General features: G+C 39.4%; 1 protein-coding gene across 6 annotated transcripts in view; it reads left to right on the forward strand.

Annotated features, from left to right (window-relative positions):
• The window catches only part of inpp4b (inositol polyphosphate-4-phosphatase type II B), a 184,339-nt gene that overhangs the window by 156,029 nt on the left and 12,915 nt on the right, over positions 1–15,395 (forward strand). For all 6 annotated transcript variants that reach the window (XM_051909733.1, XM_051909742.1, XM_051909752.1 and 3 more), the window contains 3 exons: positions 2,863–2,960; positions 5,601–5,713; positions 7,849–8,003. In XM_051909733.1, coding sequence (XP_051765693.1) covers positions 2,863–2,960; positions 5,601–5,713; positions 7,849–8,003 — 366 coding nt within the window. The remainder of the gene's footprint in view (positions 1–2,862; positions 2,961–5,600; positions 5,714–7,848; positions 8,004–15,395) is intronic.

Genomic DNA, 15,395 nt, shown 5'->3' on the forward strand with positions numbered 1-15,395 from the left:
AGGAGTGCCGCCAAACCTTCAGCCCGTGGTCGGACCCCTTGTTTCTTCGGGCTGGAGTACCCCTAGAGCAGGTGTCCCGGCATGCTGTGGTATTCACGGATGCCTCTGCCACAGGCTGGGGTGCCACGTACAACGGGCATGCAGTGTCAGGGGTTGGACGGGCCCCCATCTGCATTGGCACATCAACTGCCTCGAGTTGCTAGCGGTACGCCTTGCCCTGAGCCGCCTCAAAGGGCCGCTACGGGGCAAGCATGTACTGGTCCGGACGGACAACACTGCGACCGTTGCATACATCAACCGTCAAGGTGGTCTACGCTCCCGTCGCATGTCGCAACTCGCCCGCCATCTCCTCCTCTGGAGTCAGAAGCATCTGAGGTCGCTTCGTGCCATTCATATTCCCGGTGTGCTCAACCGTGTGGCCCACGAGCTATCACGAGCTGCGCGGCCAGGAGAGTGGCGACTCCACCCCCAGGTGGTCCAGCTGATTTGGAGAGAGTTCGGAGAGGCTCAGGTAGACCTGTTTGCCTCACCAGAAACCTCCCATTGCCGGTTGTTTTACTCCCTGTCCGGGGAACACTCGGAACAGACGCACTGGCGCTCAGCTGGCCCCGGGGCCTTCGCAAATATGCGTTTCCCCCAGTGAGCCTACTTGCACAGACCCTGTGCAAAGTCAGGGAGGACGAGGAGCAGGTTCTGCTAGTTGCGCCCTATTGGCCCAACCGGACCTGGTTCCCAGAACTCTCACTCCTCGCGACAGCCCCTCCCTGGCCCATTCCTCTGAGGAAGGACCTTCTTTCTCAGAGACGGGGCACTCTCTGGCACCCGCGTCCAGACCTCTGGAAACTCCATGTCTGGTCCCTGGACGGGACGCGGAGGTTCTAGGTGACTTACCCCCCGAGGTACTTAACACCATCGCTTCGGCACGTGCTCCGTCTACGAGACGGGCTTACGCCTTGAAGTGGAACCTGTTCGTCGAGTGGTGTTCTTCTCGTCGAGAGGACCCCCGAAGATGCTCGATCGGTGTCGTGCTTTCCTTCTTGCAGCAGGGGTTGGAGCGTAGGCTGTCCCCCTCCACCCTCAAAGTCCATACTGCTGCTATCTCCGCATATCATGACCACATAGATGGCAAATCTGTTGGTCAGCACGACCTGGTCGTCAGGTTCCTTAGGGGGGCGAGGCGGTTAAATCCTCCTCGTCCTCCCTCCATACCCTCTTGGGACCTTGCTCTGGTGCTGAGAGCACTTCAGATTGCTCCCTTTGAGCCCTTGCAATCAGCAGACTTAAAGATTCTGTCTATGAAGACTTTGCTGCTGGTTGCATTGGCCTCCATCAAGAGGGTAGGGGACCTGCAGTCTTTTTCGGTCGACGAATCGTGCCTGGAGTTCGGGCCGGGTGACGGCCATGTGGTACTGAGACCCCGGCCTGGCTTGTGCCCAAGGTTCCTACCACTCCCTTCAGGGACCAGGTAGTGAGCCTGCAAGCGCTGCCCTCGGAGGAGGCAGACCCAGCCCTGGCTTTGCTCTGTCCAGTTCGCGCTTTGCGACTGTACATAGACAGAACTCAAAGCTTCAGGACCTCAGACCAGCTCTTGTCTGTTACGGAGGCCAGCAGAAGGGAAAGGCTGTCTCCAAGCAGAGGATGGCCCACTGGATAGTGGATGCCATCGCCCTGGCTTACCAAGCTCAGGGCGTGCCCTGCCCGCTCAGGTTGCATGCGCACTCCACGAGAGGCGTCGCATCTTCCTGGGCGCTGGCTCGTGGCGCCTCGCTACAGACATCTGTAGAGCTGCGGGCTGGGCGACACCTAACACGTTCGCTAGATTCTATAGCCTTCGTGTTGAGCCGGTCTCCTCCCGTGTTCTCACCTCAGGTCAGAGGCACGGAGAGGCCCCGGCTTAGTGTCGGCTTGCTGCGCTTACATGCGCTTTTTTCTCCAGAGAGTCCCTACAAGGCAGACCCTGTTGAGTCCTCCGATCTCCCTTCGGCAGCCGACGTGGCGGAACGTCTGGCGCTAGGCCTATACTCCGTTGTATCCTTGAGAACCGGGTTTAGGCTGGGTACCATATGTGTGACCCTACTGGGATCCCATATGTCTAGTTCCACGGTTGCTCCTAAACGAAGCCCGTGTCTTTCCCTCTGGGAGAACCCACCTCTCATCGAGTTGGAGTCACCCCAGTTCTTCCATATGTAGTACAGCCTACGGGTTAGTCCATATGTACTTCTCCACTTAACTCCTTCGGGAAGGATGTGGCTTCCGCAGCGTTCCTTTCCCAGCGGAAGGGTACGCTTTCCCAGCGTTATCCAATAGTCTCACTGAATGGGTTTTGGGGAACAGCAGTGATTGACACTCTCTGTGTTAGCCCTGTCCCACCGTCCGTAGGCAAGGGGGTTCAGGTGGCTTACAACAGAGCGCTGGAAGAGGGCAGCCCCTGTGGCGCTTTGGTAGGGATTCCTATTCGTCGGTCTGTCCGACGTACGTCGAACGTGACCGACTGAATGGGAACGTCTCGGTTACAAAGGTAACCCTCGTTCCCTGAAGGAGGGAACGGAGACGTACGTCCCGTCGCCACAGTCGCTGTACCCCGCTGATGCTGCCGCCTATCCGGTTCGGCTCCTCAGCGAAAACCTGAAGATGCAACGCACCTGCTGCTCGTTATATACCCGCGCTGCGAGGCGAGCAGCTGATGCATATGATTGCATGCCAATGTGCATTGGCTCGTTGTAGTTACACTCGAAGTAGATTGGCCTCTCTAGCGAGATTCCTATTCGTCTGTCTGTCCGACGTACGTCTCCGTTCCCTCCTTCAGGGAACGAGGGTTACCTTTGTAACCGAGACGTTCTCTTTGTGCTCTCTCCCTCTCAGGTTTGGCGACATATCTTTACAGGAGAGAATAAACCAGAAGAACTTCGAGATTCTAGAAGGTTACTATAAATCCTTAACCAACACAGTGCCGTCTGAATGTAAGTTCAACACTCAAGAAACTGAGCTTTGTGTTTTTTTATATTACATTTACTCATTTAGCATACACTTTTATCCAAAGCGACTTGCAAATGAGGAGCATTGGAGACTATTTATTTAGAAACTATACTGATGTTAAAAATGCAACAACAAAAAAAAATACTTTATGCAACATTCGGTAACACTTTTTTAAGCTACACACCTTACATGTACTTGATCTAGTGATAACAGTAAATTATACTTAATTACAAGCAACTAAACCAAACCCTAACACTAATTATATAGTAAGTACATGTTACTATTACTCAGTACTTAATTGTATAATTACACTAAGGACACCTTCAAATAAAGTGTAACCGAACATTCTAATTTCTCAACATTCTTATTAATCATTTCAGTAACACTTTACAATAAGGTTCCATTAGTTAACATTAAGTATTAATAAAAACGGAGTGTCTATTTACGCTAAGTTGCCCTTGTTGGCAAACACTATTTACACTAGCTCCGCCCACCAGTGTCTGGTTGGGCCACTCAAGTTTTAAATAAGACACACAGAATTAAACATCTTCAGTGGCACAGCAGTAGCGAGTAAGGCTCGCAGTCCTGGCTTTCAACGCGATCGACGCGAGGTTCAAATCTGCCTTTTGCCGAGCTCACATTTATTTTCAATAAAAATGAAAATAATGTTCTAAAGTGGAATAAATGGCGACCAAGTGTTTAATAATATTAAAAGTGTTTATTGGGTAGGGTTAGGGGAAGTTGTAGGGAGGGTTTTTATTCTTCCAATAAGGCAGCATCCATTTAATAATTGTATTAAATATAATAATTTGCACTCTATGATATTATTGCATCCTGTTAATGTACAAAAATACTGAGGTACAAATAGTATCAGCCAATATAAAGTATAGATAGCATCTAATTACTATTTACACTTACTGCAAAGAACTGATACTTTTACATGGTATAAATAGAATCTATTGCTTTTTTCACTTAGTGTAAACAGCATCTGTCGCTAAGAAAATATGCTATTTTCACTTAGTGTAAATAGCATCTATCGCTAAGAAAATACGCTGTTTTCACTTAGTGTAAATAGCATCTATCGCTATTTGCACTTAGTGTAAACAGCATCTGTCACTAAGAAAATATGCTATTTTCGCTTAGTGTAAATAGCATCTATCGCTAAGAAAATATGCTGTTTTCACTTAGTGTAAATAGCATCTATCGCTAAGAAAATACGCTGTTTTCACTTAGTGTAAATAGCATCTATCGCTATTTGCACTTAGTGTAAACAGCATCTATCACTAAGAAATATGCTGTTTTCACTTAGTGTAAATAGCATCTATCGCTATTTGCACTTAGTGTAAACAGCATCTGTCACTAAGAAAATATGCTATTTTCACTTAGTGTAAATAGCATCTATCGCTATGAAAATACGCTGTTTTCACTTAGTGTAAATAGCATCTATCGCTAAGAAAATACGCTGTTTTCACTTAGTGTAAATAGCATCTATCGCTAAGAAAATACGCTGTTTTCACTTAGTGTAAATAGCATCTATCGCTAAGAAAATACGCTGTTTTCACTTAGTGTAAACAGCATCTGTCACTAAGAAAATATGCTATTTTCGCTTAGTGTAAATAGCATCTATCGCTAAGAAAATATGCTGTTTTCACTTAGTGTAAATAGCATCTATCGCTAAGAAAATACGCTGTTTTCACTTAGTGTAAATAGCATCTATCGCTATTTGCACTTAGTGTAAACAGCATCTATCGCTATTTGCACTTCAACATTTACTGATACATTATTAAAATCAAAACTTGTATTTGTTAGTATTGCATCTAAGCTAACATGAACTAACAATGAACAGTTGTATTTTTATTATAACTAACATTAACAAAGATTATTAAATACTAACAATAGTATAGTTAGTTAATGTTTGCTAATGTATTAACTAACGTTAAGTACTGGAACCCTATTGTAAAATCTTACCATAATTTCTTATTTCTTTCTTTTAATTTTGGGGTTGAACTGAGATTCATTTTTGCATAAAGTCCGATAAACATATTTAAACAAGGTAATTTTATTAAATGGGACTTAAAACCTCTGATAATGGTCTGATAAGGAGATTTAAATCAGGAATATGCTTGTCTCATCATATTTTTGTCTAAAGTCTCTGTTTATCAACTTGTGTTTTGTGGTTTCTTGAAAAGGAAGTCATACCAATGAGGTCTTGAATGATTATGAGGCTTAAAATATCCTACAATCACCTGATTTTGTTCTTTGTTGTGAAAACAAAACTGTGTTCAGGTTCAGTGCGGCACTTCTGCAGTATTTGTGCAGAGCACAGAGTCTCATGTTTTAAGGATTTGAGTGCAGGAATTTATTGTTCTCTGATATGTCAATCATGTCTATGAAGCGTGAAGGCTTTGTATGATGAATGCTCCCAGCAGACGGATGCCAAGCTGCATCACAGCGTGTCACATCTTGTCTTCTTTCCATCTCTCTGTTTATCAAAAGATAACATGTCCCCAGACTTTTCAATCTCATCTTTAGTGCTTGTCGATACAGGGACCAACAAGCCCTCTTTAAACTCGTTGATGCATGACATCTGAAGTGTATTCTGTCTTCGTCTCTTCTTTCCAAAGGCCTGCCATGTTTTCAGACACAGATGGACATTAAGGAACTGCTTGACACCCTCGGACAGAATGTGGTAACCAAGAAGAGGAAGAATGTGGAGATCCTGTGGCTTGCAGGAATGGTGAGGCTGAACTTGAGTTTATGGAGTCTGTGCAGGAAGTGTGTGCAACTGTGTTTCATAACCTCACATTTGCAAAACATTTGGTGATTTGTTACATGTGCTGAAGTTGTATTTGAATTAGCCTCCAAAAATCCTTTTAATTCATGCCAAACTCATGAGAGATATTAACCTGAAATGTCTTGGACTTTGAGAGGGTAATTTCTCCCAAGTTGAATTGTTTGTTTGTTTTTTTGTTAGTTTGACCTAATTTTCAGAAGTTTTGGGTCAGTAATATTTTTTTTTTTAATAGGGGTGTAACGGATCATAGTTGATTCATACGCACGAAGACCCACATGTGATTCGCAGATTAGTTGCAAAGTTTAACCATCATAGAGTGAAAGTTTATCGTTTGCACATTACTGAGTCTTGCAAATTTACACATTCAAGCAATTTTAAACCATTCAAGCACAAGAAGTGGCGAAAGAGAGCTAAATTCAGTACTTGCATTCTGTTTTCTGTGCGCACAGCCGAACACAACCGAAATATAATCCAAACTGTGAGTTTTGTGATCTATTGCGCCACTAATCAAAAGTGATAATAAAGACAAAATATATTTAATTTTTTCCTTTCCGATCTACCCCAAAATAATTGCTCTATTCTATGGAAGCTTGTTTACACCAAGAAATAAAAATAAAAATAAAATTCTCTGAATTGTGAGATCTAAACTTGTAATTGCGAGGAAAAAAGTCATTTGTGTCACATCCTCCCGAGTCCAGGGTTGGGAATGTCAGTGACAAGAATAAAAAGAAATTAGGGACTATAATTTTTATTGGCAATGTCCCCTCTCCTGTCCCAGCGCACACACAATCGTTACAGGGTGAGAGTGTAGTCGCAAGAATGGCTCTTTGTTCACAAAGCAACATAAATAACAGGAAGCATAAATCTCAAGGAGGGGTTTATGCTAAAATACGGACTTGATACTTAGATAAATTTTTCCACTCAAACTACTGTCTTCTGCTGCTTCTGATTGCTTTGAGACGGAAAAGCTGCCCATAACTGCTGGTCTGTTTTCTTTGTAATAATAGCATATTAGCGATATATATAAAAGAGTTGGCAAACGATTCAGTTGCGTATCTGTGTTCGCGCTCAGGAGAATGTCAAATTATTCCATTTACAATGTGTTTTCGCAGTGGTGAGCAATTTAGCCAATCACAGGTGTTTAAAGGGGTCATGAATTGAGAAATCTAATTTTCCTTGAGCTTTTGATATATAATAGGTCATCATACTACAAGAATATACTGTAAGTTTCAGAACTGAAAGCTTCCTTGTTAATCCAAAAATTGTTTTTATTGAAACCAAGCCCAGATTACGACTGGTTGTGGAGTGTGCCTATTTATTATGCCATAGAGAGGTGAAAGACCGCTTCTGCAGAAGATCAACACCTACTTCTACATCGTTATCACTGTAGCCCCACCCACTGATTCACGCGTGACAAGTAGTAGGTAAATAACAGAGGTGACGCTAACACTGGATCGAGCAACTAAGCAATAAACTTGTTTATTAAACTTGTTAATCTATTATTTAAACTGTGATTAAATAATATATAGAAAGCGATCAAAGAACACTCTCTTTACAATCGCTGGAGCTGTCAATCAAACAGTGTGAGTTTATCAGTGACTGAGTTTTGGACTCTTGCCAAAACTCCTGTTAGAATCTGTTATTTACATTATTGTGTTTGCAGTGTTAGTTATGATGAAAGCATATGATAGTGTGCAGAAATCGAATTACAATGACGAGATCACTGCAACATTTCATGCCACGATTTTAATATAATGCTATAATCAACACTTTTCACGATTAGTAAGTTTCATAATGGACTTAATCTTGGTTAAAACCTTGAATGTTTTAATCACTCTCTTTCTCTGTAGTTTAAGTAGGGAAACAAAAAACACTTACCAACCCCAAAAGTTTGAACGATAATGTATGTGTATGTATTTGCACGTTATTTTATATATAATTCTTATTATATTGTATTGCATGTTATGTTTTTATGTTTGGTGTGGATTTTCTATAAGTCAATCAACCATCAATTCATAAATACCACGCTTTATGCTGAGGCAGCGAAAGTAAAAACAATCTGTCACGTCTCTCCTCAGATCTGTCGACGGATGAATGGTATCCGCTTCACCAGCTGTAAAAGTGCCAAAGACAGGACGTCTATGTCAGTGACGCTGGAGCAGTGCTCTCTGCTGCGGGACGAGCACCAGCTCAATAAAGATTACTTTGTTCGTGCTCTGGACTGCATGCGGAGGTAAGTGCCCGCGTCACCCATCCTCCGGTTCAGACACGTCTGTCCTCCTCATGCATGCATGCATTAACATTTCACTTGACCTTTAACCTTTTACTTGACCTTTAATATCTCATTCTGATAATAAAGTCTGTCTTATCAGTTTTAATGTAATTAGCATAGTAACAAGCAGCATTATTACCCAATATATCAGCATTATGCAATGATTAGGGATGACATGAAATCACACAGATAGAAAAAGGGAGAAAGAGAGAAAATAATTATAAAAATATATGCATATATGTTTTTTTTTTCTCTCCTATCTACCCCAAAATAATTGCTCTATTCTATGGAAGCTTGTCTCTATAAATAATAATAAAAAATAAAAAAAAAAGACTATTTTTTATGCGGAGCCCCTAAAGGACATTGTAAAATAAAACGTTTAGATGGGAGGAAAATAAATTATGTCAGCACTTTTGCGTTCCCATGAGAAACTTTGTTCACCCACAAAATTTTGGCATTTTCCCAAGAATCTTTGCATTCCTCCCATCTCGTATTTTTTTCACCACTCTAAACAAAAATGGTGCTAAATAGCACTAAAAGTGGTTCATTGGCTTGTAATCATAGGGGAACCACTTTAAGTGCCATATAGCATCTATCTTTAAAGGCTCTATACTGCACCTTTGTCAAATGGTGCTATGTAGAACCATGAGAGTCTCATGTGGGGGCCATGGAATATTTCCTAATAGGGCAAAAAGGTTGAGAACCACGTTATCTTCAGGAAATACGCTGTATTTTAATGTAATTTTTAATCCTGTCCCCAATTACTCTGTAAAAAAATAAATAAATAAATAAAAAATAAAAAAACAGTAAAATGCATGGCAGCACATGGAGCCAAACGTTCACCATTAATGAAAATAATGGTTAATGATCGTTAAAACTGTCAATGACTGGCAGAAACATCTGCCAAACTGTAAAATTAAGGTAACATATCCTGGGTTTTTTTTTTTATGTTTTACAAAAACGGTTACCTTACAGATATTATCCAGGATTATTATTGTGAAACATTGTCTGTAAAATGTCAATCTCTTGCAATCAAGTCTTTACAGCACACATGCATGAGTTAATATAACTATTGTATCAACAGTTACGCAGTTACTGCCTTTAAATAAAGCAACATGCAGCATAACATCAGTGTTTCTCAGCCCATCATTGACTGAAGCACAGGGTCTACTCTCCAGCACAATGGTGACCCACAAAACTCAGACAACAGAAACAGAACATTAAACTAACAGATCTCTCTAGAGCTCAGCATCTTCACTTATTACAAATCAGTATGTCTTTATTTCTTTTATACAAAACTTCTTAATGGCCTGGTTTCACAAACAGGGCTTAGCTTAAGCCAGGACTAAGTATTCGTTAAATTAGCATATTTAAACCGGTTTTGCCTTAGAATAAAACATTACTGGTGTGCGTCTTGAGACAAAAGAATGGCACTGACATATATTATGCACATTTCTTACAGCAAATACGTTGCAGAGGAGAATCAGATAAGATTACTTACTGATAATCTTAGTTGCTTGATGATGATACACTCATCGACTTGCTGATCTCATCTGGAGTCTGTTCTCTGATATAGTATTCAGATTAAGTTATTTCGTGTTATTGTAGCCCTATAATACTACTGCATATAATCCTGTCCTGCTCTGATATTTTGAAAGCTTTTAAGCTTTCAAGACTAATGTTAACACTCAAGGGTCAGGAGTCCAGCTAAAGCAAACACTCAACTCCATGATGGTGACATCAAACTTTATTATTGAAAATAATAAAGCATTTTTTTCTGTACAAAAAAAGTGAATTACTGTAATTTGTCATTAATGTCATAATACTTAAAATAACAGTCAAGTTGTTAATTTTGAGATAATTTTTGACTACAATTTAAAATAAAAGAAAACTTGAAAAAAAAAATCACGATTTTTTTTTAACAGTGTACAGTGTATTTCAGTGTATTTTAGGTCCCCAAATCTATAAGGAAACATGGCAGGGCGCCCACAGGAGACTCTTGACAAAGACTCTTGCCTTTTGACAAAGGTGCTGTAGAGCCTTTAAAGATAGGTGCTATATAGCACTTAAAGTGGTTCCCCTATGATTACAAGCCAATGAACCACTTTTAGTGCTATTTAGCACCATTTTTGTTTGAGGTTACCATTGTGCTGGAGAGTAGAGCCTGTGCTTCAGTCCAGGAGAAGAAGAAGCATTACTTTGTGTGTGTGTGTCTGTAGTTAAAACCTGACATGATTTATGGCTTTTTTCCTCTGTAGTGTAAGTAGGGAATCAACTAAATATTTTGTCTCAGAACAAAACAGGGAAATAATACATTTAGCAGCTGTCAGTCTGGATTTATACAGTGTTGGGGAAAATTACTTTGAAAAGTAATGAGTTACAGTATTGCATTGCTCCCTTAAAAAATAACTAATTGTGTTGCTTAATTACTTTCTAACCCTCTACTGCACACTGTTGTGAAATAGAGGTGTATGTTAAAAATTTTTCACATCACTTTGGGTGTTCCTGCACACCCAGGAACCCTGCATCTTCCCTTCTTATAACACATTATGGCCAATGTGAGGTATTGTCCAAAACATCCTCAAAAAGTACCCCTTGTCGCACAACGTTGCCCTGAGGCAATGAAAAGAAAAACTGAATTTCTGAACATGCAAAATAAAAAAAACTTCATAAAACCTGACAAAAGGCTTCTCTACACCTTCATACACACACACACACACACACACACATTTTTTTATGTACAGTTCATGTCATTTTAAATAAGATTACTAAAGCAAATAATCTTGCCGCCTTCTCACACCATGTGCTCCTGTGACCATGTATCAGAACAGGACGTCCCACCTTTAAATGGTGCTTGATAGTGACTCCCACACCTTACTGAACTGTTCTTTGGTACATTCTGAACCTTTCTAATTGGTTGTAATCATTTAAAATCTACTAAACAGGGCTTAAGAAAACTTTCTGTTGCCTGAGGGCAATGCTGTGCTGTAGAGGGTTAAGAAAAGTCATAAATTATGTTACTTTTGTGTTACTTTTTTCACATGGGCAGGGCTTGTTTTTTTATAACGAAAAAGGGTTCTATTTTTGGACACATGTAGGATGACCAGATATCTCATGGTGGAATACAGGAGGAGTGGGCAAGGGATGGGCAATATGACCATGATATGAGAAATTTTATTTCACTATATATATATATATATATATATATATATATATACAGTTGTGGTCAGAATTATTGGCACCCTTGGTAAATATAATCAAAGATGACTGTAAAAATAAATCTGCATTGTTTATCCTTTTGATCTTTAATTCATAAAATTAGCAAAAATCTTACCTTTCATTGAAGGAAAAGAATTGAAAGTGTGGGGAAATCACATTATAAAATAAATGTTTTTCAGATGATTTAGACACACGTCCTCTTCCAGGCAGATTTGTAACATCTTTAGTTGATTGGAACTTCTTAATTATTGCCCTGATGGTGGAAATGGGGATTTTCAATGCTTTAGCTATTTTCTTACAGCCACTTTCTATTTTGTGAAGCTCAACAATCTTTTGCTGCACATCAGAACTATATTCTTTGGTTTTACTCATTGTGATGAATGATTAAGGTAATTTGGCCTTTGTGTTTCCTAATGTTTATACTCCTGTGGAACAGGAAGTCATGGCTGGACAATTTCATGTTCATGATCACCCTGGTGTGATAAAAAAATGTAAATATGAATGGGAATATACTTAAGAGATATTTTACTCATAAAAAATTCTAGGGGTGCCAATAATTGTAGCCAACGTGTTTTGGAGAACAACATTTATTTCATAATGTGATATCTGTATATATAATTTTTGTTATATAAAAAAGAACTTTACAAACAAATTACAAACAATATGACAAATACGATAGAGATACAAAATAAACTTGTTTTTCAGATACAGTAGGTTTATTTACCATGTATACATTTATTTAACATCTTTTGTTGTTTGATTAACATTAATGACAGACAAATATTTAATTAGGCTACTGTCCCTTTACAACAGAATTTATGTATGTAATATACTGACACACATCCGGTTTTCACCATGCTGTTTACATCTACTTAAGCCATAACCGACTGTATTTACGTGAGATACTCCACACGATGGACATTTTGGCAACTATGTGTGCATTTGACCATTCAGGCGCAAGGAGAACTGATCGCGCGCAAGAGAGAGAGCGCTTCTGGTGTGCGTCAGCATGATTCCACCTATCCCGCCTTCACTAACAGCAAGTTAATCGATAACAAGTTGTGATTGGATGGTAATTTTGTTATACGACAAATTGATTGGGCTGTTCTCGCGTGACAGAACACAACTAGACTACTACTACTACTCAGTCTATCACCCAGTCGTAAAGAAATTTTAGGAAAGTTGAAGTACGGGACAAAACGTGATTTTTTTCTTAGTAAGTCGGGACACTAAAAATAGAGCTTAAATAATGGACTGTCCCGGGAAAAATGGGACATCTGGTCACCCTAATCAAATGTAACTTGCGTTACTTATTTGAAAAAGTAACTCAGATATTTTGTTGTAAAATTAAAAGTAATGCGTTACTTTACTAGTTACTTGAAAAAAAGTAATCTGATTACGTAACCCAACACCGGATTTATGGATATGAAACTTGCCTTAAAAAAGCACACAATTTTAACAGCATTCTCCAATCAGTATTCCATAACAGAAACAGACCCATTTCTTCTTTGATTTTTAAATAAATTATTAATTATAAAAGGTAAAAAAAAGAATGTCTTGGATGTTTGGACTTGGTTGTGCCCAAAAACAAAGATGCAGCAAAAGTCACCCATGATGCAATAAAATATTTCCTAAGTATGTTACGAAACGGATCCCTTATCTCGAGCAGTATGTGAGCACTCAGTTTGGTTGAAATCCAATCTAGTGTAGCTAATGGGTGAAGATTAACTGATACAGAAGCTAAAATATGTGACACTTGCTTCCTTTTCATGTTTGAAAAAAAAACAGGCCCAGCACTGAGAGCCTCTGAGTTCAACATCTGTGTCCACATCCAGCATGTGTAGCACATGTGTCATGTGTTGAATTGTACAGCAACAAGTTTTAAGAGCTTGACCGGTCGTTGTGAAATATAAGCGGCAGGAAGCTTTCGCCACAAAAGAGCATTGAAGCAGAAGCTGCCCATATAGGCGAGAAGGCTTTAAAAGAAGTCATGTGAAACAACTGGAAACTTTCAGTGGCAGCTGAATATTATTACAACACGTTAACAATTATAGTATTTCACTGCCAGCTGTTTGATTAGGAATAACACAGAAACAAACACAGTATATCCCAAATATTCCCAAACAAAGGCTCTTTCAAAGAGTGTAGGTCTGTGCCGCCTACTAACATACTTTCATTTCAAGTTCAAAGGCAGCATTTATCGTTTAATCGTTTTAATCGTCGTCACTCAAGAGTACACACCCAGCTAACAGAATTTTGTTATAACAACGTTCTCTAAATATTCAGTGTTGGTTCTGGGAACGTAAAAAACGTCCAGTTTTCTTGACGTTAGAGGAACGTTTTTATAAGGTATAATGTTCCTTGAATGTTCTTTCAACTTAATTTTGATTTAAAATTCAACATTCTAGGAACGTTGATTTGCAACATTCCAAGAACATAAAAATGTCTAGTTTTCTTAATGTTGGTACAATGTTATTTAAAGGTTAGTATGATGTTCCTGAAACATTCTTTCAATCATTCAAACACCTGCTGTGAACAAACACTGAAAGAAAAAGAAAATAAGAACACAAACTACAACTTTCTTCAGCCACAGCCTTAGATGAACTGAAGATAAAAGACATTAAATCTCTGAAGATCTGATTAAACAACTCCACAAACAGCATTACCAGCTTCACTTATTACTAACCAGACTGACTTTATTTCTGTCACACATCTACAGAAGCTCTTATTGAGAATTAACAGAGGTTTAGATGTTGATGTGTTATTGAAAATGTTTCATTTGAGGTCACCATCATGGAGATGAGCATTTGCTTTAGTTGAGCTCTTGACTTTTGTTGAGTTGCTTCTTTATGCAGCTTAATTTTTTTGATTGTCACCATTGTTGAGGTTTGTATGATAAGTGCTGATGTCTAAGTGTGTTTCTAAGTTTCTAACTTTTAAATAGTTTTGGACAATCTTACACAAATCACTTCAGTGTTACAAATGGTTTTTATCATATCGTTTGAGTTTATTACTTTTTTCATATAACACTTCAATTAAAAAAAAAAAAGCAAAACCACAAAAAAGCTGTTATGTAAGACACTTTAATGCAATTATTTGTCTGTTATTAAAACAGACATGTTGGTCTGCTTTATCAGTGCAGAAAAGTTTTCTGAAAACACCTGCAACTGCTGATAAAGAAGCGACTCAACAAAAGTCAAGGGTCAAGAGCTCAACTAAAGCAAACACTGATCTCCATGATGGTGACTTCAAACGAAACATTTTCAATAAGACATCAACATCTAAACCTCTGTTAATTCTCAATAAGAGCTTCTGTAGACGTGTGACAAAAATAAAGTCAGTCTGGTTAGTAATAAGTGAAGCTGGTAATTCTTCAATTCATTAATTCTTCTTTTATTGTCATTGTAAAATACATACAACGAAATTATAAACTTTCCAACATATACGTAAACAAAGTGCTTATGCTATTGCACATAAGTGATAAATATAGAGTGCACATATGTTATTGTCATGAATGCATGCTCTGGAATGTCAGGAATGTGTTGTAGTTGGGCATTGTTTTTTCATTTCAGAGTTCAGTAAGGTAACAGCGTTTGGATAAAAACTGTTCATGAATCTTGTGGTGCGTGTTTTAATAGACCTGTAGCGTTTTCCAGATGGTAACAGTTCAAACAGATGATGGGCAGGGTGATGTGAATCCTTCAGAATGTTGTGTGTTTTCTTCAGGCAACGTGTGATGAATATGTCTTCCAGGGCAGGTAACTGTTGGTTTGTGATGATGTTCTCTGCAGTCTTTGTGACTCTCTGCAGAGCCTTTTTGTCAGCTGCAGAGCTGCTTCCATACCACACCAGCATGCCATGTGTGAGTACACTCTCAATGGAACAGCGATAGAATGACACCAGAAGCTCCTGTGACAGGTTAATCTTCCTAAACGTTCTTAGGAAGTACAGTCGCTTTTGTGCCTTCTTGACTAGCGCCATGATGTTTGTAGTCCATAAGAGGTCCTCTGAGATGTATGTTTCCAGAAATGTAAAGCTTGACACTCTTTTCACCTTCTCCCCATTGATGTACAGTGGTGTGAACATCCTGTTTCTTTCTGAAGTCAATGATGAGTTCTTTTGTTTTCTTGATGT

This window comes from Ctenopharyngodon idella, chromosome 1, assembly GCF_019924925.1.
Source record: "Ctenopharyngodon idella isolate HZGC_01 chromosome 1, HZGC01, whole genome shotgun sequence".
In the NCBI taxonomy this organism is placed as follows: Eukaryota; Metazoa; Chordata; class Actinopteri; order Cypriniformes; family Xenocyprididae; genus Ctenopharyngodon; species Ctenopharyngodon idella.